The sequence below is a fragment of the Channa argus genome, chromosome 21 (genome assembly GCF_033026475.1).
Source record: "Channa argus isolate prfri chromosome 21, Channa argus male v1.0, whole genome shotgun sequence".
Classification (NCBI taxonomy): Eukaryota; Metazoa; Chordata; class Actinopteri; order Anabantiformes; family Channidae; genus Channa; species Channa argus.
Window position 1 is genome coordinate 14,350,862 of NC_090217.1, and position 24,932 is coordinate 14,375,793.

The window sequence follows — 24,932 nt, forward strand, 5'->3', positions numbered from 1 at the left end:
CAGCCTTGTGTTGGGTGTTATGTCTGTGATCGACTTTGACTGCATCTTGTCAACAAATTTGCCTTTTTTTTAAAATTTTAAATAGAATTTTCAAAGTGGCACCGCTAACGATCATGGCAGCATTCAGTACACAAGATGCCACCGCGAAACACACATCCAGATTTTTCAGAGACGTAGTAGTACACAATAGTACTGTGGGCAAAACATAATGTAGTGCTTTATGTACAATATGTGTGCATAAAATAGCAAGAATACAATATGTGTCCAAAAAACAAACGGGTTGAGACAGTGGGCTGAAACAGCCTCAACCGCCCAATGTGAGATTAAGCTCCCTGAGCAAATCTCAATAAAGTCATACATACAGTGGTTCACAACTTAACCAAATATAAAGGTTAATTCCTAAACAACACAACACACCCTTGTACAATTTAATACCCTGAGAGGGGGCTGCTTACAGTCATGGTCAAAAAATATTGCCACTCTTACAATTCTGCAAGGGGCCAGTGTCAGAAAGCTGTGTCTCAACCAGAGGTCATGGGTCTTCCAGCAGGACAATGACCCAAAATCTTCAAAAATCACTCAGAAATGGTTACAAACAAAGTGCTGGAGAGTTCCAAACTCCCAACAGCAGTCGGGAGAAGGCATCCTTCAAATCTGAATGACCTGGAGGAGTTTATAAAAGAAGAGTGGTCCACAATTCCAGTAGATTAATAATAATAATAATTTTCTCCAGTGCATTTTTGGGTTCTGTGCAAATTTTTATCAAGTTTGACTTTTCTTTTCGGTTTTTTGTGTAGTTCCATTGCAAACAAAAACAATAAGCATGTGCATACCAAAACATTTGCAATTGGAACAATTTTCTGAGAGAAGGGCTGCATTTCCTGACAGAATTGACATTGACAGAATATTTAGCATTTAGCATTAGCATCAGTGATGAAATACTGCCATGTTCAAAGCCTCTAATCCTTCATTTTTTCTGATCATATTGATTTGGGATTAATTTACAGGTATAATCTGCATTTTACTCAATTTAAGATGAGCAACAGGTTCTGATCCTTTCCACATTTTTCATTTTGGTGAGAAAGTGACAAATTGCATACTGTCCTGAACCTTAAAAAAAAAGGCAGACTGTATACAGTATGTCACATAATCTTGAATATGTCTTAAAGTGGTCACTTAGTGCATCACAATACTTAAATCCTCACTATAGTCTAATCAAACCTTTACTACAATGATGACATTGTAAAAAATATGCATAACCAAATGCATAACAGTATTAAATTCAATAAAATATTTTTTAAAAGTATTAAACAGTATAAAATTATGCTTTTATTTTGTCTGGAACTCCTCATTGAAGTGAGTCACAGGCTCATGATATAACTATATGAGCACTGACCTGATGTAACCGCACATTAATTTTCTATTCAAACCACAAGGGAGTAACTGACTGACAGAGTGAGAAGAGGAGAAGTTAATATACAGCTCCCACCTCGACTCATCTGTGTTTTAGAGAACATTTTATATGTGACACTTAAGTTATGAGTGAGACAGAAACCTCTGCAAATTTCTGGCTGCTTTTGTCATTTGGAATCCAAAAAGGTATGCTGTCACAGAGATCAAACTGAGGAACGCCTGACGCGTTCCTGGCTCTTAAATACAAGTGAACATATTTCATTATTTTGTGAAAAAGCAGTGGCTTCAAGCACATTTTTATTAGTCACTTAGGAGCAAAAGGAACCACCAGCAGCATCTGTTTAGTGGTAAAAAAATAAAATAAAATCAAATAAAAACATTACCCAGTGGACACAGGACCTCAGGCGCCTGCCAAATGTAACTTCAAAGTGGGTCATGTAAATGAGAGGGAGAGAGATCCACAACAATGGGCTTACAAATGTGCTGTGGGGAAGTGACTGGGGAAGGCAGAGGTGGCCGGGCAGCTTTAATGAGAGACGGCACATCTGACAATCAAAGCTGCTCCCTCTTTCTCACAGATTGGCATCAGGCCTCCCAGCAACATCAGATGCTGCGGTCGAGTCTACAGATGGTACCTTATATGGCAGCATGCAGGCCACAGCACAGTTCTGGTGGTTTGGGGCTTGTGAGTCCTGCTTCAGAAGACTTAAACAGCATGAACATGATGGATGGCAGTGAGCTGACGTTACTCAAGCTCTACAGTATGTTTATCCAAACAATATGTGAATATTCACATTAAGATATCATGATGTGGCTAAATCAGAGAAAATGATTTAGCAGCGAACTTGAACACAAAATCCTTAAGATTACAGTTAATATAAAATGCTAAATATGTAGCAGCTATGGACATCAGGCCATAAACTTTTTTTTTAACTTTAATACTGGTGCCATGTTTTAGTATTAGTACTCACCATTGAAAAGAAGCTCATTCACTGTCAAAATGTTTACTGCGTAGAGATGTTAAAAACCAACAAGGACATGGGATTAAAGAGAGGAGGAGAAAGTGCAACAGGCCTCTCTGCTTTTATTGTCATCCTCTAAAAGGATCTATCTCAGCATGTCGCTAACTTTTCACACAGAGATTGGGTTTCAATCATCCTAGGCCTCTCAGGGAGGTGCACAAACAGCCTATGACGAGTCTGGCTAGAGAAGGCAATTAGTGACTGACTTGTTATAGTCAGCGCAAGAGGGGTTTGTGGGAATGAGTGGACGGTCCAACGAGATCTAAGTAGGTCAGTTGGAGCAGAGCTTTGGATGCGTTGTATGGTCCCCCTTCACTATTGACTTAAGGGGCCTAATTAACTGCTGCTTTTTTATTGGGGTTCAATAGCAAAGACAAACCACCCAAATTCACATCATATAGAAAAATCTTTACTCTTACTGGAGTCTTATGCCAGCCCAGAAGGAAGATATGACCACAGCAGTTGAGAGTTGAACAAACAGGCCATAAAATTGACTGGTCCAGCTTTTTGAGGTCCCTTTTTCCCTCTCTCATAAAAACCCACCACTCCATTTCAAAGACTGAGCCAGTCTTAACAATGGCTAACAGATGTAAACCCAACACTTCTGTGAGGTAAATTAGATGTCATCTACACATTGTAAATACTGTATATCTAGACTTATAAAATATTTAGTTTAAACTTTTAGTTTAATCCTTTTTGGTTGAACACACTTAAAAACGTTATGTAACAAAGTCATTAGAGAAACCTAAAAGCAGTCCAGAGATATTCTAATGTTTTTGAGTTTCATCCTTGCAACCCTTACAAGCTGCCCATTCAAGGCAGGCTTAACACTTTCCTAACAACATTGGACTGATTATCAAATTCTCCAAAAAATTTACAGGTTCTTCTGACACAAAGAACAACTTTGCATTAACTGTCTATGAGAAAAATGCTTTTTTTTTTGGGCAGGTTACATCACATAATGAATGTGAACGTTGCAGTACCACAGTTTGGCCACTAGGCCAAATATGGTTCACCACCCAGTGGCAAACCTGAGGCCTTTACATGAGATACAGAGCAGTGGAATAGTTTTCTTTTGAGTCGTATGCTGCCAACTTCCTTCCAGAACTGGTCCTTTGTTTCATTTTGGATAAAATTAAAACAAAATAAGCGGTGGTAATTTAGCGGTGCTAGTAGGCCGTCCAGGAAACATAGTTTGAGATATGTGCTATAGTTTTCTTGGCTATTAAAAAGCCAAGCAATGTATTTTATAATACTGAAAACAGAAATCTGGTAAGTGAAACAAAATTAGAACAATAATGCACTGAGAATACAATTATAATTAATATAATTAAATATTATAAATAAAAGAAATACCAGTAATGTTTAGCCTGTAATAACAACAAACCTGTGAATGTTAATCGCACACTTACACAATTTACACAATTTTGTTAATTTGTTAAATCTACTATACCTGTTCCACTCGGATCTCATACTCTCCATTCAGTTTCTTCCCACGGAAATACTTCGCCCTGCATGAAAAAAGGAGATAAACTGTGAAAAAAATCCACAACTAAAATGACCTATTATACACATTAGGAGCTTTTGATTTGATTGCACCCCGCAAATATAGTTTCAAGGATGTGACTATATTGTGCATAGTGTAGATTGATTTGTCTACTGTAACATCTGGCTCTTTCCCCTGCACCAACTCAATGGGCTCCAAACAGTCAAAACAACCTTAAAATATCCTTTTGTTTATTTGATTGGAGGAGAGCAGAAATTTCAAGAGACCTTCTAAAATACCTTGTGAGTGGGCAAAATAATGACTCATATTTTCCATGATTACAGAATCTGACCTTGTGGGGCTTCAAGTAAACAAAATCCCTTGGCAAACGATAAAAATCGAAATAAAGTGATTTTAATAAAAGAGGACTGACTCACTGGTCAACTGAGTGTTACACTCTACCTTCCTGTAATATTCTGGTGTGTGAGAGCAGTTTGTGGTCAAGTTGATGTTAAATATGTCTTTTCCAACAACCTGTGTCCAGCTTCCAGTTACGAGAAGCCTTATCTCTGTAACCATCAGACCTGCTGTATTTAGACTGAACAAAAGACAGATGTGGAGTCACTGTGTTATTTAAACACAAAGTTTCTACACAGAAAGACCACAGCGGAAAGCTGACAATGTTAAATTCTTTGCATTTGACTAATTTAAGCACACACTGTACAATTAAACTTGTTTACTCCTTAATTCGTTTTGCTGACCTCACCCCACCACCAGAGGCAAACCCAATTTGATTTCAGTTCCTGTAACTGGATTGACTTGATGCCAAAGCCTGCTCCCGACTGTTACCAAGAATAAGAAAACTTTGCTATAAGGTAAATAGTGAAATCACTAGAGTCACCGTTTTTTGGTGACAGTTTGAAAACCATCAAACTTATCAACTTAACAACAGTGAGTTTCCAAGTTTGAGATGTTCAGTGTTCTCACGGTGCAAACTGATCTAAGGTTTGCAGAGTTTTTAGTGTCAGTTTATTGGAAATGTGTGGATGGAAAGTTTGAGCCTTAAAATGCAACAAAGTTGTGAGTTTATATTTTGGAGAAATACTGCAACTATGTGCTGATGTGGAAAAAACCCTTATACAGCAGATTATGGTTTTCATATTTCAGCCTTTTCTTTGCTTTGTGTTCATAGCCACACTGTGTCCCAGTGCTCAGTGGTCCTGAGCCCTGGACCCTCACCTCCCGCAGGCATGGGGTAGTAAACAATCTGTCAAGGGCTTCAGGCTTCAGCTCTATGTAGTTGAGGATCCAGACTACAAGCTCGAGGCCTTTGGTTACTGGGACAAGCTGTTTTTGAGATTTCGAAAGCCCCTCAACCTGTTCATTCTTAAACGCATTTTCCTTTCACAGCATTTATCTTATAGCCTCTCGCCAAACAAAGCATCTTTGTTCCTCTGCTCGTCTTCCCCACGTCCACCTCTTTGTTTTTCATGCCATCACATCTGAACTGTTAAGTCTGTTCATTAGCATTCACTGGGAAGGATTTTGATGCTAACATATCCCAGCTGGTGGACTTTAACGTATTGAATCGCTTACCGCCTCGATCCCTGTAATTTTGGAAGCTGTGAATCTTCAGCAGGACTGACCTACATACTTGAAAGGCAGTGCCCCCTGTCACCCTGGACCACCACCACAGAGCGTGAGGCGGTGTGCGCAGGCACGCTGTACAAAAATGGCTGGGATGCCTTTGAAAGTATTTCAAAACATGTCGTCGCTCCAAGTGGTCAATGTTAATTTCAGGCCACCGTGGTGTGTTTTTTGATAAGCGCTTTACATGTGTTAAAATGTACACACTCGGAAAAGAGGTCTGGGATTTCCTTCTCCCACTTGTGTCCACACCCACTATAAACAGATGAATTCCTTTTTTTGTTTACAGTATGTTCCCTCTTTTGTACCACTAATAGGAAGTGTGCGCACAATGTACAGTATGTACTGAAACTAATTGTCCCTCCCAGGTTATTTTTTGACAATTATCCCTGCTTCTATTTGTATCCTCTCCACTGAACCTGATATGTTAATAATGCTGCAGATTCTCTAATACAGCGGTCGCATATGTTTAAATACACACAGCATTTCTACTTGTGTTTTTTTAGCTCATGTAAAAAAAAAAAAAAAGAAATATGTAAAGCTGTATGTGGCTGCAAACTAATAACAACTGATGTTTTTTGGCCAGTTTGGCACATCAGTAAAACAAAAAAACATTATAATTGCCTTATTGCCTTTTAAATTTATATGGTTTAAATTTATAAGTTCCTTTTCTACACATTCAGTTGTTACAGAGTAACATTAATATTCTCCACCACTTTGAAAGAATTTAACTATTAAAAATGTCCAATGTTCCCTTAGCTAATGTCTAACTTTGTCTGTCTGGAATGCACTTACTTTTTGGCTGGGCAGGTAGTGTACTGAGGGTTCAGTGGCTCTAGAGCTGCTGTTGATGATAGGAATATGACTAAATCTAAACAATTGCAGGCTACAAAATAATGAAAAAACTAAAAACATACTGCAGTGATGCTAAAAGCTACTCTGATTAGAGGGAAACTGCGGAGTCTGGTATTTATTTTAGGATGATCACAACTGCTCTGTATCTTAACCAGATGGTTAATACTGTAACCACAACAATAGAGGTCATTTAAAGTTAATGAAGTAGTAATTTTAACCCACAACATTAAGTCTCTATTTTCCTGCACACAACCAGTCAGTTAGGGTGTTCAGATTCTGTTATACAATCAGTTGCACTCCCTTTTATTTAGGACTTTATTGTTCAGATGATGAGGAAATTCCAGTGTTCCAGCAATGACAAGACGAGCACCAGATATTGCACCACACATTAAATCAAAGATATTTCCCCTTACCCAAACAAATATTGCACAAGAGCAAAAAAAAAAGTTACATAACAGACAGAAACGTTTCTACCATTTTAACCATACACATCAGAAATACAAAAAAGTGACTCCCATTTGTGTCTGACTGTAGCGATGTGTTGTACAGTCTGATAGCTGTGGGGAGGAACGACCTGCGATAGCATCCATCTTACAGTGGGGGTGTAACAGTCTTCTGCTGAAGGAGCTGCTCAGAACCTCCACAGTGTAGTGCAGAGGGTGGGAGGTGTTATCCAGGATGGACGTTGGTTTGGGCAACATCCTTCTGTCCAATACCTCCTCGATGAGATTGAGTGGGCATCCCAGGACAGAGCCGGCTCTCTTAACCAGGTTATTGAGTGTCTTCCTGTCTCTGTCTGTGCTGCCACCTGGACAGCACACAACAGCGTAGAAAGACGCAGAGCCCACCACAGTGTCATAGAAAGATTGGAGAAGAGCCCTGCTCACACCTAAGGACCTCAGTATCCTCAGCAGGTGGAGATGGCTCAGGCCCTTCCTGTACAGGGTATCAGTGTTGTTGGACCAGTTCAGTTTATTATTAAGGTGCACACCCAGGTATTTAAAAGTGTCCACACACTCTATGTCTGAGCCCTGGATGCTCACCGGTGTGACTTGTGGGTGTTTCCACCGGATGTCAATCACCAAGGCCTTTGTCTTGCTGGTGTTCAGGAGCAGGTGTTTTTTTTTTTTTTTTTTTAAACACACTAGTCAACAAAGTCAGTGATGACTTCCCTGTATTCCTGCTCGTTTCCCTAGGACACACAGGAAACAATGGCAGGGTCATCTGAGAACTTCTGCGGGTGACAGTGGGGAGACTTTTACTTTAAGTCTGATGTGTAGAGAGTGAACAGAAAAGGGGAAAGCACCATCCCCTGGGGTCCCCCGTACTACAGACCACCACAGCCGACACATAGTCTCACGTACTGTGGTCTGTCAGTGAGGTAGTTGATGGTCTATGCAGCCAGATGTTGGTCCATGCCTGCCACCTCCAGCTTCCCCTGCACCAGTGACGGCTGGATGGTGTTAGAACCACTGGAGAAGTCCAAGGACATGACCCTCGCAGTACTCGCAGGGGACTCCTGGTGGGATAGGGCACGATGCAGCAGGTAGATGACAGCGTTATCCACCCTATGCCAGGTCTTTAAACAAACTGCAGCGGAAGCGGCATTGAGCTCACCTGGGGGTGCAGGTGGCCAAGAACGATCCTCTACATACCTCTAAATACCTTTGCTGTCTTCATGAAGTCCAGTACGGATTAATAAATGCCACAAAAGGCTTCAGAGTTTTTGGGCTCCCTGCTTTTCCTTTAGCCAAAACATGAAATGTAAACCCTCTTCATATAGTTCAGGGGAGCCACAGGATATCACACTACTTAGAAAGGTACATGAAGTAAACTCCTTGCCAGAGCAGGGTTGAATTGAGCAATTAGACACTCATATCATTCTGAACACAGTGCAAACAGACTGACAGTTTCTTGGCAAAGTGTCAGACATGTCAGCCTGAGAGAGTTGGAGAGAGCGAGAGAGAGATACACTGAGGAAGAAAAGGAGGGATTGTTGGTGGTGGTAGTGATGCTCTCGAAGGCTTTGCCTCAGTACTGTGTACTGCTATTGTGCATCAGTCATTGCTGGAGGCCAAGCCTGTCAGGACAGAGCAGCGTTTCCCAAGAGACCTCAGCCTCTCTGCTGGAATGCCCAGGAGGAAATTCAACCCCAGGGGCAGGCAGCGATGGGCGGACGGACACCCTGTCCTTCCACTTTGATATATTCAACATTGCTTTCAAGTTGGCATAACTCAGAGGATTGGAACAAGAAAGTGTGTTGCCTATCATAAATGATAGCAAAAGTGTATTTAAAGGTTTCAATAAAAGGTTTATAAACATACTTGTACTTCACTGTACAGTATATTATTAAGGATTTAACATCCTCACAACATATGCTTTGCCAAACCCATGTAATGTGACCACATGTAATCAATCCAAACTTTCACATCATATCCCACCACAATATGTGCACATGACAACTACTATAACTACTATGTATATTCTGCTTCAGTGTTTGTCCACCTTTTACTGGTCCACAGCCAAATAACTTGCCAAGGAACCAGCTGATTTTAAATTTAGAGTTTCCGTAAAAACAAGCCAACTGACATGAAAAGGTCAAACTCATTGGAGGGACTATATATATCATCCATCTATATGTAGCTAATTAATGCATAAATGCAGCTTAAAAGAAATGTATGAAACCTGGCATCATGTTTACCATACAGTTAAAGACCTGAATCTGTTTTTTTGTTTTTTTTATTATTGCAATTTGCTATTTCCATGACAGCCGTCTTTTCACTGGCCTTTAAAGTGGCTACAAACAAACTTGTCCGAAAACTGCATTCTATTGGCTCAGGATTTTAAAGAAATGTAAAGACTTTTGAAAAGGGTTTCTTTGATATTTCCTATAATGATACGTTTGAAGGAAAACATTGAGCTTACACATCTGCAACACACTGACTTGTGTTTGGTACTGAAACAGAACACGTGGATGATGGTAAGGTTTATTGTGACTACAGCATTTATCCGCTGTGCATTTATGAACACAACAGAGCAACACTGTGCTGTGGCTCTACTTATTATAGTCCTTCTACCAGATAACTACCAGATACACTTTTTGTGGCTGCTGTGGCCCCAGTTAAACCAGTGACTGCAGATATGAGATATGATCTATGTTGATTTATGGAAATGGATGAAAAACACATCTGTTTCGAGAGTGACTGCTGGAAGACTTGTGGACCACATGGTAGCTTACAAAATAAAAACAAGATTACATCTGGAATCACTTCAGGGTCATAAAATAAATTAGAAATTTGGCCTTTTTGTTTGAAACCTTTATCTTAACCTTTTCTTTTCCCACAGAGATTACAACAGCAGAGCAGTACACAGTCTGCCTATTTCCTAATGCTCCTACATCAACAATAGTGAGAGTGCTTAGCTGGCCAAAGGCAGGTTTCACACTGTCCTGAAAGCATACACTGCGACAACACAAAGACACAACCATGTTGCCACAGCAGTAGCCAAATATTTTGTCCTTACGGTCACTTGTTTCAGAGACTCAAGCATTAACTGTTAAGCTTTGGCCTCAGACATTTCTATGATGTACTCCAGTTACCAGACAGAGAGAAAGACATTTTGATTTAAAGTCACTTTTTGAGCTATTCAAAATGATCTTGAGGCAGACATCAGTACATTTAACATATTTTTGACATTGCCACCATCTGTCTGCCAGGTTATCTTCAACAGCTGCTGCATCACAGACACTCTCCCAAGCATTTCTCAGTGACATTTTGGATACTGACTGTCACGGAAAAAAGGCATCTGGAGATGAAAGAGATTTAAAGTGCATTCACTGTTGCAAAGTGAAGTCTTCTTTTGTATCTCTGTACAGTAACAAAGTGTTCTTCTCAATATTTTCCAATCAAACTGACCTAAAACATATCAGAGGATCCATTCAACACCTGATATCATTGATATTGACACAATTCTTTTCCTACAATCATTACTTTACACGTTGACGAAGTGCAACTATTGCAAACTATTATTAAAAAATTTGAATATTCTCACCAAAGTTCTACAGTTATAAGGGAAATCTTTCTTGCTTTTGATCTCTAGATGGGTTATAGAGATACAAAACCTGGAGGATGATCTACCAGAAGACAAACAGCCCCAGGTTGGTCTGAGAATGGTAATGGTTAGTGCAGTTTGTCTGGTTTAAAAATTAAGTTTAGTGTGGATTTCAGATTTTAGTGCCAACCAGTCTTCACAAGTATAAAGATTTAAATTATTATGAACTATCTAGGTTGACTCCACTTTAATGTCGAGCCTAAAAAAAATGTGGCCTTATGGAGACTAACAGGCACTTTTCATCAGTCAAGTCATCAGTGAATTCATTCAGTCTTTGTGGTCAATATCTTTTGAATGCAAATCATCTGTAAGTCCTGACAGCAGATGAAAAGTGTTTCTTATAAATCTCCCAGGCAATCAGACATCACCATCTGCTGGTCAAAGTCTGTCACATCAGCAAAGACAAAACTATGAGAAGAGCCGATGAGCAGGTCTCTGTAAAACTTTAATTAAACTACAGTGGCACCTGGTGGACAAACTTGGAACAATTTCAATCATATTCCTCCGACTTCAGTTAATTCTGAAAGTAGCGTTCATCATTCAGAGTTTTGTTTGAGACCTGACAAAATCTGACCGTTAAAAACTCCACAAAAGGTAGTATTTTATTCCAGTGCTGTTGCAAGAGATTAAATCATTCACAAATTACTTTCATTATAATTCATTTACTGAATGCAGAATGCTGCTGACCACTTGTCAAGGACTCCATTATTCTCTCTCTTTATGTAACTGAGCTTGTTTGGGTAAATAACAACCCCTGCTGTTCTCTCAGGAGTGAGGGACAGTCCCTCAGAGCGTCTGAATGAGCCAGGATGCCTCCATGGGAGGATGATCCCCTGGCGATTTGTTGCAAAAACACCAGGCTGCAAAAAAAAGGACTGGGCCGTTTTGAGATTCCAGCCAGCTGGATCATGCTGCCCAGCGTTTCAGAAAATGGAGCAAATTCATGGTTCTTTTGACACATCTGTCAGCAGGGCGCTTTAATTCAGTGATCATTTTTAGACGTTGGCCTGCTCTCACCCGCCGAGCTTGAGATACAGATGCTTCAGCACATAATGACGCCTCCTAATTCTTTAGATAAGCTGAAAGGGGAGGGAATAGCTAATAAGGGTTTTGCTGAGGTCGATTTATCAGCAAATGTCTGTCAAAAGAATAAAAATTCACAATATGTAAGTGAGTGTTTTATTGATCGAGTGAAACAAAGACGGAAAACTGGCTGCTGCTCGTCTCGACTGCAACTCTACAAATGGATTCGTCCTCCGTAAAAACGAAGCCTCTTTTACCCAGAGCATGTACATACTCTGGGTGAAAGGGGAGCCCATCTCTTCTCATCAAAGCTCATTTTATTTGTCTGTCATCTCCAAAGCAAAGGATGATTCTCTTGTTGCCATGGCAATTTTTATTCCAGCAAATAGAGCTATGCTATGAGCCTGTTAAAATCAAGGTCTTACAAGTCTGTCATAACCAAAATATCTGGTACTCCTTTCAAAACTGAAGCCAAAAATGTCTGCAAATTAGCTGGACTAAAGAAAAAAAAAGGGGAAAAAGGAAAAACCACATAAGGACTGTGCTAATTGAAGTTTTCACACCTCAGTCACAGTTTTTATTCGCGTGCTAACAAAATCAAATGGCTAATTGGCTTAATGACACTGATATGTGGCTTGTTAAAAAGAATGTTAAAGGAAAACCTAAATATTTCAGGAAAAGCTTTGCAGCTGAGAGCTTCTTAGAACCAGGAACCAGGAGAAAACAGCTTTACCTTTAACCATTTTTCAAGTAAACTGATTTCCGACAACGCCCAATGAATTGTGTGCAGGCCTACTCACAGGGAACCTGTGTCCAAGCGGGGTTAGCTTCTCCTGTGTTGTAGTCCTCCATTATTGCCCAAAACTCCAGTAAAAACACATGAACTAGATACAACATTCAAACCTGTCACATGTTTCTTCATGTCGAAGCACTTGGTCATAAAGCTGTTAAAAAAAAAAGTCTTAAATCATCCCAACATTTTACACAGTAGCGGCCACTTCATTCTAACTGCTGTAAAAAATTGTGGCAATTGGACATTTTTGAACAACAGCATGACCAAGTCCTTTGACAGGTGAAACATGTCACCCTGTGGAGTGGTGGGTCTGACTAGCTTTCAGTCGCTTTTGGATAACAATAGAGGTTGTGCCTACATTTTGCAAAGCTTCACCTAAAGAAAGCCTGGAGATACTTTCCAGGAGGGCAACAATTATGCTGCGGAAAGGGGGCTACAGTAGGATTCTCATTTGTTTTTGTGATTTATTCATTTAAAGCTACACATGTAGCTTTAATGACCTGGAACCATTGTCACACTTTTTTTATCTGTTGAACTGGGACATTGAGACAACCCCAAAGTCCAGGAAATTGACCTGAAATGTGAAATGTGATGTGACTCAACTATCAACCCACACACACACACACACAAATCATTAAACCGCCGCTCACCAGTCTGTGTGTTGATCATCAATCACCAGCAGGATCTTGGGCTTGCGTATGACAGGCTTTGCTGGCTGGCTGCTTCCTGCAGAGGCTGCTTCAGCTGTTGCTGCGGCTGATTTAGCGTGTGCGGCGGCGGCCACATTCTGGGCCATCTGAGCGCTCTTCACCACACTGGAGAAGGAGCTGAGGAAGCTCCCTGAGCCTGAGCCTGAGCCTGAGCCTGAGGCTGAGCCAGTGCCCGAGGCCTGGGTTGGGTTCGGGATGCTCGGGGGCTGCCTCCTCTCCGTGGCTGGGGAGGCGGGAGAAGAAGTGGATGAAGCTGGAGGGGTCGGCCTTTGCAGATCCATCATGTAGCCGTTGGGGAGATTGGCCACAAAGCTGCTGTCTGACAGGCGCCGGCGAAGGTAGTTCATGGTGATTGGGCTGGTGGGTGGGTCAGGCCAGTAGAAGTGAGGGGGAAAAACGACTGAAATCCTACAAAGGAGGGAAAGGAAAACAAAAAAGTCTGTTGACACTCAGTTTGAATTGCTTTTATAATCAGACTGTCTCACCCCAACACCTGCCTGAAATGTCAATGTTGTAAATCAGTGCCGCTCTCCAATAAAGTCTGCTTGTTTTAAGGAAAGAAAATCAGATTAACCAGCTGTACATGCTACCTCCCAAAAGAAAACAAAATATGGAATAGCAAGCAACAATTGCCAACTCAAGAGACATTTCCCTCCCGAGTTGATTATGACCAACACAGAGTTCAAAGTAAAGGGAATATCAGACTGCCATTCATCACATGGGCGGACAGATCGCACTGAATGAGGTTTTAAGTGTTCAAAAAGCTACAGCACATGTAGGTATAGCTAAATATTAGACTGTCTGCCTCGTTTAAATATAGATGTGATGAAAAGCAGTAAATGATGCCTCTGACGTTCACATTAATTATCAGATCTGATGTGAAATGAGTCAGACACACGCTTAGCAAGGTGCCAAACACATTCTGATATACTGTTATAGTGAGCAGGTGGTCTATGGGTTTTTTGTTTTTTTTCTTAAACAATTTTTAGCAACAAATCTGCTAATCCTGATTTACATAAGATTAGGTTAGCTAGACAGGGTGGGACAGAAACCGCTGGCAAATAATTCAGTGACACAGCAGTGAAGATGCAAAGTGGGTGCACTGATTCACAGCTCATTTCTTTGTAAAACAGATAGAGCCCGGTGGGAGAAAGGAAACAGTTATATAATACATGGAACCCAGTGTGGCAGAGAAAAGACATTCAAACAGATTAGCTATCAAACTGCAATGAAGAAAGCATGAGAGCGGCGGAGGGAAGAACCCCTTAAACCAGATTAAAACGAGGCCGCTATCATGGAAAATAGAGCTCAGATCAAATGAAAGTGCATTTCTTATTGAGGCGTTACATCTCAAGAGGATGTGCCTGATGTTTGTGGTTGTGTTTTTGTATTTTAACTGGGGGAGAGGGGTGAAACAAGTCCACAGCATGCAGATGACGTGGGGCAAACCTTTCATCCTGACAACTTAATGTAGTCATGACGATCTGCATCACGATCATTTGTATAGAGTGAAAGTTGTAGCTTCTGTGCAATTACCTGTAAAAGACAAACTGAGCTCTACTAGATCCCTGAACCTCATATCTGAGCTCGGCAGGGGTCGTATGCAGTAGTACTGTCGTAATGTGGTAGTAGCAGTCTTGATCATGGCTGTTGTGTAATAATGTTTCTTTTTTAAACTAATTGCCAAAAGGGAGATTCTCTTCCCAAATATAGAGAAAGGCGACTGAGCTGTCCCTGTACCTCTACTGCTACTGACTGCATTCATAATATGAACAGAGAGGATAAGTTCAAAGACACTTTAAATAATTAAGTGTGTTGTTATTTTCAGTTATCGTCTGAAAAAAATCCATGAAAAGACCAAACCCAATGATGCATTAGTCGGTCATTAATTTCTAACAACCCACGCTGACTGTGGGGGACTTTGCGCGAAACCTATTCCTTTCTACTGAAGAAATGAATCGTTGAAGCAGCACGGTGAGCACTTGGAACAAGCTGTAAACACAGCAATGGCGTATTGTCATGTTATAAAGATGGAGCAGCATACAAAACATTTGCTGTTTTATACATTCAGCAGAAACAAAGCAACACTTGCACTCATTTCTGGGAAATAGTCCAACACTCACTCTCCAGGTACCTGCATTTTGGTCTCCACTAACTCCTGAGAATAATATCTGGCTCTTTATCTGCTAAATGTTGCACTATGTTCACCAGCTGGTTTGCTGCAAAGCTCTCTTTTTTTTATTAAAATAAAAAAATATATAGAAACTAACGCTTAATTCTTTTATGCTTAGGTTTGGGGAGTGAGCTTGGTGTTTTGCCTATGGGCCTGTCAGGTGCTTGTTGTCATAAAGACTAACACCAAAACTGGTGATGTAATAGGGCCCTCAGTGGCCAGGCTCTGCTTTACTGCATGTGTCACCCACCACAAAAGTCTCCCAGGGCAATCTAGCAAAACTTAAAAGGATAGCTTCACTTTTTTTCCAAGTGTGTATTAAAACAGAAGTTACGTGCCCAGATAAACAGTGAAACCGGTTTCACTTACTAACCAATCCTCCTGTTACTGTCAATCACTCCAAAAGATGCTTTATATTTGTAAGTGATGAGGGCAGAAATCAATGATCCTCCATGTTTGTATTAAAAAAATATATTAAAAACTTAATTTAAAGAAAAATTCCATTAGTCACATTAAGTATCTTCCAAAGCTGCCGTGTTTGAGTTTAAAGTAATTTCCTTCCACTGCAGCTCAAATGAGAAACACAAAAGGGAAATCTCACATTAAACGGCCCTCATGGCCCGTCCACGCGAGTACCTGTCTGTTGTTTTAAGACATGCGAGATGTCCTAAAAGAGATGTGAACCCGTGCTTTAAGACAAATTGCTGGATAACAGAGATTAAAGAAAAAAAAACTGTGGAAATTACAGTCACAGGGCCACTGATTGCCAGCTCAGCTCTCTTTGTAAGCATTTGATCCCATTGGACAGATAAGCAGCGATCTGCTGAAATGCTGAAAATCCCACTCTTTCCACCGCATCCTAACTTTCTTAACATCCTATGAGCTTTTTTCTCTGTGTCTGAGCACATCTGAAGCTATTCAATCCTTAAAGGCTTTGCCTCTGAGTTCTTTCTGCAGTACATTCACATTAAGAGGAAACCATGCTCTGTTTCTGCTGACCTGGTTGCAAACATGAGAGATAAAATACTTCCAGACAGCCCACCAGCCTGATAGAAACCTATAGTTGAAAGCTGATGAGAAATTCAGTAAGCAGTGAACAAAGGAATGATAGTATAGCAACGATGACTTTAGCTCAGCCGTAATCACAGGCTGTGCTCTCTAATAAAAGGAGAAGAACAGGATAATGTCACACCACACTCTTGGACCCCTGCTGATGTGTGTGTTGGCGTGTGTTTTTCTATATTTAAAAAAAAAAAAAAAACAACTTGTAATTGATGAAGATACATCACAAGAGACATAGTTTCTTCCTGTTCACATTCTCCTTGTAAAATCTAACACATATTCTGAATGGCTGCTCTGTGAATTTACACATCAAAACGTGATAGAATTGTTGACTAATTAGGGAATATGACAGGCAGTAGTGTCATCCCATCTTCTTTCACAACGTGACTTTCCACTTTACTTGGAAAAACTATGCAATAATGGCCGATATTTGTTATTGAAAGGTACAGTAAGCAACACCAACATGCAGATTTTCTTAATGAGATCAATGATGCGAGACGTACTTGAAGGTAACATCTGACTGTGACTGTTTCCAGCCTTTTGCAACTACTTATTCAAAGTTTAAATAAAAATGTAGTTCGAGGGTATTTAAATCTGCAACACAACAAAAATGAGGGGGTGTGAATACATTTTGAAGCCACTCTCAGTAAAAGGACTCTGGCTTTTTTATTTTTATTTTTTTTTTAACATAAAAATCAATTTTCCTCACTACTACTTTTTATAACTCAAGTCATATAATGTCTAGAGAAAATTTGTCACCCCCCTTGGAAGTAGGAAGTGGGAGGTGAATGCTTTTTATCATCATTGTCTACTATGTCAATACATTGTCTATCACATGAGTAGTATTTAATGAATAGTGGCATAAATGTTAACTTAAAACGATAGCTGCCGTTAGCATCCCCAGGCTCTTACGAGAACCCTGCTCACCATCAAAACAAAGACAATCATACACACACACACACACACACACACACACACACACAATCATTATCTAACACTGCTAAACTGCAACAAGCTCATAGGGGTCAGCGGGTGGCTCCCTGGTGTGTGTGGAGTGTCACCATGAGCAGTCGAACATGGTTTTTATTATTCATGACAGTCTGAGCTAAGGGACTGAGGGTGTGACTAATTACAGCGGATGGTCACCGGACTCAAGTCGGAGCAAGGACAATGAAATTAAAGAGGGGTGGAGAACCATGAAGATTAAATGCTGGCTTGGGAGGTGGCACTTAAACTGCCTGAGGCATGTTGGGGTATTATGAATAAACAAGGGGACTCGCCGCTGAAAGGATGTTTATGGCTGCTGGAGTTTTACGGGGGAAAAGGCCTTGTGGACACTGCTGTTGTCCCGGTTATCATCGTTTTTGATCATCAGTGTTTGTCAATCATGTGCAGAGAGTCTCCAGAGGATTATTTCTATGGATTCTGGTTCATGGCTCACTTCCCTCACTGTCAGCCTTACAATTCCCCTTTTCTGACCAGTAATTAGGTCTGTAAGGTATCTGGATAATAACTGATGCCTTAGTGATACAGTTATGTGCAGATGATGGCACTACCACAGGGGTTTCAGGGCAGTGTCCAAGGCCACTGTGAGATGTGGCCAGGTAGAACTGGGAATCAAACTACCTGCTCTAATAACTGTGCCAAAGCCACTCCGACTATTTTTTACTATAAACTTTTCTATGGGGATATTTATACTCCACAGAGAATAATTCAGATTCAGAAGGTCCTGTCTATTAGTGCCACTGTGTGTTCTATTATGTCCCTTATACCAGTTTGTTTGTCCCTTGAAGATAAAGATTTCTATGGGCGTATGGGCCAGACACCATAAAAATAAAGCTCATGATCACGATGCCATAAAAGGGCCCAGGTATACTTTTTTCAATACAAACGCTTAGACAACAGCAGCATCGTTCACACACTTCCGTACTTTATGTATGTTTGGAGGACAGGTTAGCATAAACAAAACATAAACAGAACCCATAGCAACACTGGATAAGATTATTGTTGAGATCAAGATAAGGAAAACAGTAACAACATCAGTGACAGACATCTTGATGCAGACAGTGGACAAGCTCAGTTATTTTTAACATGATCCTCAGAGGACGAAGCCTCATGACTTTGCAAAACTGACTTCCTCTCACACCAATACAGGGACAACTTTCTCAGTTTGAACTGAAATTGTCTCACATATGTCCAGATGGGTTGTCATGAAATTTGGCACATACATGTGCGCTATCAAAATGATGTTTAATAACCATGACACGATGACCTCTTCTTGAAATCCATCATCAGATCAAAAGTTTAGTTTATCCAATACATCAATTTACAACTACTGAGTATTAATCCAGCATAATCATTTACCCCAGTTTAAGTCAGTGTGCTGAGTCCAACAAAGAGATTATTTCTGCCTTTATCAGCGATTCAATTGAAGCCTGTTTTGCTTAAATATAAAGAAAATCCTAGTGACGCAGGGGGAAATTATTTCAGTTTTATTGCACTAATACCATCTGCACTGTTGGACAGGGCTGAACTTCTGTCAAATGAACGAGCACAGCACAAATGGACATAGTGTCAGCGTCCCTTCCTATGTGACTTGTATATAAGATTTGAACTTGCACTGCTGACTCATGATAAAATGGGTGTTACAAAGTCCTACATGTTTATTCTATTTAGCAGCTGACAATATTTTGACTGTAATCCAAAAAAAAAAAAAGCCATACGATTTACCGCATCAGATGGGCTACAGCATTTTTGCAGTCACTTGGCAACTCTCCCCTTATTTTACTTTTAGTCCTAAATATACTGCAGTAGCCCAACTAAGTAACACAGCACTCTTACTTTTTACAGAACACTAATGGTAACATTATGACTCAATGTTGTGTGTCTAGCACTCTGCCACTTTCTCACTGTTGCTACTAGTACTGCACTAAGAGACTCAATAGCCCCCGAAAAAAGCTTGAGGAAAGGTGACTTCCATATAAAGTGTGTGGGTGACACTAGTACACACCAATCAGCCACGACCTGGTGGTTAACATCTCAGTTTGTGCAGCAGAGAAATACACTATGATCCTACTTTGCCAACATTACAAGCAACTACTATTATTTTGTGGTAACACTCATCGTGTGTATACAGTATTCGACCAATGTTTAAGGGGAAGCAAATATTTTCATTTGAATCTCATATTCAATGTTTTCTCGGAAATACTTAACCCATTTACAATGACCTGATGCACTGAACCACCAAATCTAATTAAATTCTTCAGGGTTGAAGAGCTCTTTAAGATTCATTAACACACCACAATTGTTCAGTACTCTACAAAGTGTGGGTTACATGACAAGGAAATAAAAAAACAATATGATCCACAACAAAGATACCTTCATAAATGGCTTGTATTGTCATAAAGTTAAAGCTCAAATTCACTTCTTCTGCTGTGGCTGAGATGTCTACAGCAATCGTGACGCTGAGTTGCTGCAGCAGGTTGTGTGGAAGCTTGGAGCTTATTTTAATGAGCCATTCCAAAAGTTGTAAAATGTCAGCTTGCGAGGATGCTATTAGGCTTCCGCAGTCGATTTCAGTGTGTGAAAATGCAAACACGCTGTGAAATGCATTTAGTGCACTGGTTTTACAGGGCAACCAAACATAAAAAGAAAATGCAGACATGCTGTATTTAAAACACTAGAATCACTTACAAGAGTGGAGCTTAACTTTTCATGTAATGCTGCCTTTATGTACTTGCAGAACAACAGAGTCATCCTTGAACTGTGAAACTTGACGGGTGCAGCGACAGAATGTGCACAACGCCACAGTGAGTGTGTCTGCAGCAGTGCTGTGCTGGTGAGGCTAGGACTCACAGCCGAGTCACCACGCAGTGACCTCACCTCACTTCTCACTGCAGATGCCCCACATTAGTACACAAGCACAATAATAATTCTGAGCATATTCAACCTCAGATCCTTCTTTCTCACTGTGCTAAGTGAACAACTCCAGAAATGACTCAGCTTCACTCAAAACAATCTTGTTAAACCAGCAGATTATGGAAACTTTTCATGCAAAAATGCAACAACAAATTGTGGATGGACACCATTAAGAAAGTAGATTTATATGCAATACGCTATCATTCTCATTCATCTGAGTTCTGACTAACACACTTTTGATGAATCATTTCCATATGAACAGCATCAGCAGCATATTGATTCATAGTTCCATTCACCAGCCCCCACATTACTACAACTTGTTTCTACATCGTAGTCTCCTCCTTTTACAAACTGGAAAATTCGGTGCATGAAGGTTGGTTCACAGTGAGAAACACTGAACTGGCTTATTAAGGACAGAAAGGTCACTGCTGTTTTGCAATTTATAATTTCCTCAAAAGAAGAAAAAGGAGATCATTAGTGGCTGCAGTCAGCCTTTCATGCTGAGGAGCATCTGCTGGGGGATAAAGTAGATAACTGGTTATGGACAGAAACCTTGTGTCTGTCTCTTGATTGCCTGATAAATATTTCATGGTGCTTATTTGGCAGTATATGGTGTCATTATAATAAATATTCAGGGCTTAGTCGTAATGTTGCATCCACTTGATGTGGAGATTACAATAAATATGTTTTCTTTCAACTCTTACCCTCCTCCGACAACCTTTCTTTAATATCTTAATAATTTCCTAAGTGGCTAAACAGGCAACAATCAAATTTAATGTTAGGAAATTCACAGTTTCTTTTATTAATCAGTTCTGTCAGAACTGCGTGATTAAGTATGTTTGACTAATAGCAGCCTGGCCTGAAACCACCATCACATTCTGTCTCATATATTATGGAACGGCTATGCTACTTTCTGCTTAAATATCATGAAGGCTGCACTAATCATTTTCAATATGTTACAAATAGATTAAATTACTATTAACAATACGAAATGTGTTGCTTATAAAGACAATCCACATGGAATTTTCCCCAAACTCTGCACTTTCCCTCGTTTAAATGGAACATTTTAGCATCTTTAAATGTATTGTTTTGATTATTGCACTGGCTCTCATCGCTGAATGCTGTAAAAATTCCCTGCAAGCCAACTGCCCAGCACCAAATGACACACGGGCAAAGTAACTAGCAACTAGCCGGTGAGCAGAGTGCAGCATTTAGCAGCTAAACAACCACATTCACTAAGGGGCCACACATACAACTTGAAATGAATGCTAATATTGTTCTATATCTATTAGGTGTGTAGAAAAAAAAGGAAGCAAACAGTTATTAAATTAATAAAACAGCATTGCAGCTTTAAACCGCAGGTGGCATCGTGTTTCAAAATGTTTGAGCATGAAGACATGTATAGTTTAGGACAGTCAACAGCCCCTGGGTCGACGGAAACTTGGCCATCATCTTTAGGCACAATATAATCAGTCACAGTCACAAAATCCAGTGAACAATATCAGCTTAATTATGGCTTTTCTCTATCAGTTCCACACCTTTAGGAGAGACGCACACTGGTACACACACGCCACCACCACCACCACACCTTCCCCACCTCCCTCCCCCTGTAAACGCTCAGTGGAGGAGTGACTGTACTGTGGGCAGGAGAGACATGACTGAGGGAATCCCTGCACAAACCTGCTCATCCCAAAGCTGCCAAATCAATGTGGTCGGATTTGGCAAAACGCTGCGTTCTCAGGTCAAACCTTGTCTGGATAACTAATTCAAAGATACCCCCGACAAGATGAGCTTCTTTGTGCAAACAGCACAGCCCGCAGCAGGAAACACACACGCTGACAAATGGCTGCAAACAAAAACGTGGGATTGATGCTGGGAAAAAAACGCACAGACGCGCACAATTTACCTGAGCGGTGATTTGTGATGAGCAAGTCTCGGATGATGAGCCTTCTTCTTTCTTCTTCTTTCTTCTTCTTCTTCTTCTGATGCGGCTTCTTCTTCTTCTGCGATCAGGTCCGTGGTCCTCCTCAGCCTTGCAGCCAAGCCCCCCTCTCTCTCTCTCTCTCTCTCCCTTTCTCTCCCTCTCTCTCTCTCTCTCTCTCTCCCTCCCTTTCTCTCCCTCTCTCTCTCTCTCTCTCTCTCCCTCCCTCTCTCTCTCCCCCCCCTCCCTCTCTCTCTCCCCCCCCCCTCCCTCTCTCTCTCTCCCTCTCTCTCTCTCCCCCCCTCTCTCTCTCTCTCCCTCTGCCTCTCTCTCTCTCCCTCTCTCTCCCTCTCTTCTCTCTTCACAATGCATGCCGGGAACGTGAGGGGTGTAGCGCAGTGGCCACAGGACAATTAAGCATCTCTCAGTAAGGCTAAAGGGAATAAAGTAAAGCCATAACAAGAAACGTTTTTTTTTTTAATCCCAATAATTTTTAAAAAATGTAATATCATGCTAAGTCTTTCCACATTCGTGTAAAATGTATGTTTATTAAAATGAAAATATTTCGTATACAGAATAATAATAATTATTATTATATAAATGCATGTATGTTTAATAAGTGGATACTGAAATTATGATATGTAGCACATACATATGTAATTCATGGAGAACCTGATGCTTATCTGATATGATATTCATAATTTTTCATAATTAGCACAAATATCAGGAAAAAAAGTGCACTATTTATTCAGCACTAAACAAATACTTAGTGGCTAAAACAGATAGATAGAAACCTATGTGAGCTATTTGCTAATTCTTCACCAAAATGTCCAAAATGCATTAAGAGATGCTAATTGCTAATTGCTTTCACATGTTTGTCCACTGCCGCCTAGTGGCCATAAATCAGTTACTGCTGCTTTAAGCTTGGGTGCCTTAAAGTTTCCCAATCCTGTTTTGCCTTCCAGCATGACAAGCTACTACAGTCTTGACAAAATAATTAAAGAACAACTCCCACATAGAAAGGGAAATGACTGAGACCTCTGCCAGGCTGGTATTAACAGCGGTAAATATTTCATGATGGCAGTCAGATCCAGAAGGAGCACAAGTCGACCCACAGCTGTCACTGATGTAACAAAGCGTAATAACAACATCATTCACCTCTTTTAACCCACAGACTGTATAGATGATGTCACTGGACCGCTCTCATCTGTTTGCTAACGGTTGAGAGTCACTGCGAGGTCACAGACACATTTAGTCAAAGTGAAGGCTGGTGGTTTGTTTGGGCTAATGTATTTTTTAATACGTTATATAATATAAAATTCTGTCATATCATTTCAGTTTAGATGTTCATTGGGTTCCTCTTTAATTAAATGACTGCATGAAAGTATGAACATATGGAACCTAAATTTGATGCTCACTACACTCTCATTTCAATACCTTTCATCATAAGCACCAAAGAAAACGTCTAATTATCGCATGGCTAGCGGAGTGAATGAAGGTGCAGATCCTGGGGTTGTGCTGGAGCTAATTACACTTTAATGAGGACCTGTGATTCTGCATCCAGCTCTATGGGGGCAAACACGCTCACAGATGCTGCATTAGCAAGTAATTACTGTAATTCTACATTTAATGTTACACTGCAGTAAAATCCTTCAAGTTCGATATTTATAGACAAACACTTGAATCTAACTAGTTGTATGTATATTTCAGCTGCGTCATTTTAGTTTCCAGTGTCCGTTTGCACCTTTAGTGGTGTGAGAGAGAATTCATGACATAACCACCTCTCTGCTGTGAATCCATGTGTTGCCTCTGCTTCCTCTTGCATCACTGAAACAGCTGTTTCGTACGTGTATCTGTGTAAAAAACAGCAAAAAAAAAAAAAGAAAAGAAAAGACAAGAACAGAACAGAGACACACACACTGCAACCCAACATGCTGTGCAAATCTGAATCATCCAATCACAGTGAGATGCAGCGGCATACAACAACCTCGCATAAATAGAATTTGCAACACATTAAGACCACAGCAAGTGGTCTTCAGCGGGAAACTCAACGCAACTCATATAGCACATTCTATAACAAGAAGTATACAAAAGTATAAGAGGAAGTACTAGTGGGCGAAAATGTATATACTGTACCAACAATAGTAACTACAGAGATGAAAGAAAACGCTAAATCTTTGTCCTAAATCATTCCCTCACTCACAAATCGTGTTAAATGGTAACAGACATTCAGTACTTTACTCTGTAGTCAGAAATTTTTGCACGTTTGAAATGTAATGAATTTCAATATAGCAGGTTACAACAACTTTTTTTTTTGTCTTTCATCCTGGGAAATTGTTAAGTTGACAATTGACAGCTGCCTCCTCACAGTTAGAAGGTCCGTGGTTGGGGCCCTTCTGGGTTTCGTCTGTACTTCCACCCACAGTCCAAAGACATGCACGTGACGTTTACTGGATGACTCTAAGTTAAGTTGACTGTCTGAACGCGAGTGTGACTGGTTGTCTCTGTCTGTCTCTGTCATACAAACTGGTGAGGGTGTCCTCCAGTCTTTGGCCCAACAGCTGACATGGCAAAAAAGAATTTACAGGAGTATTTCAATCAATTTCATGATGCTGTTACTGTTACTCCACAACAATTAGAGGGAAATATTGTACCTTTACTTCACTTTATTCAGCTTTACTTATCACTTGTTGCTTTTATATGCAGATTTTAAACACAAAATGTAAAAAACTAATATTTTTTTATGGATTATTATGCACATAGCACCTAGCTAAGCCATAACATGGTTTGCTATTTACA

General features: G+C 40.3%; 1 protein-coding gene across 1 annotated transcript in view; it reads right to left on the reverse strand.

Moving 5' to 3' along the window:
• Positions 1–22,250, reverse strand: part of LOC137106529 (synapsin-3-like) — a 92,081-nt gene extending 69,831 nt beyond the window's left edge. Inside the window, exons 1-3 of the mRNA XM_067489955.1 lie at positions 22,119–22,250; positions 13,000–13,467; positions 3,889–3,946 (exon numbers count right to left, since the gene is read on the reverse strand). Of these exons, the coding sequence (XP_067346056.1) occupies positions 3,889–3,946; positions 13,000–13,406 (465 nt within the window). The 5' untranslated portion in view covers positions 13,407–13,467; positions 22,119–22,250. The remainder of the gene's footprint in view (positions 1–3,888; positions 3,947–12,999; positions 13,468–22,118) is intronic.
• Between the last annotated feature and the right edge of the window lie 2,682 nt (positions 22,251–24,932).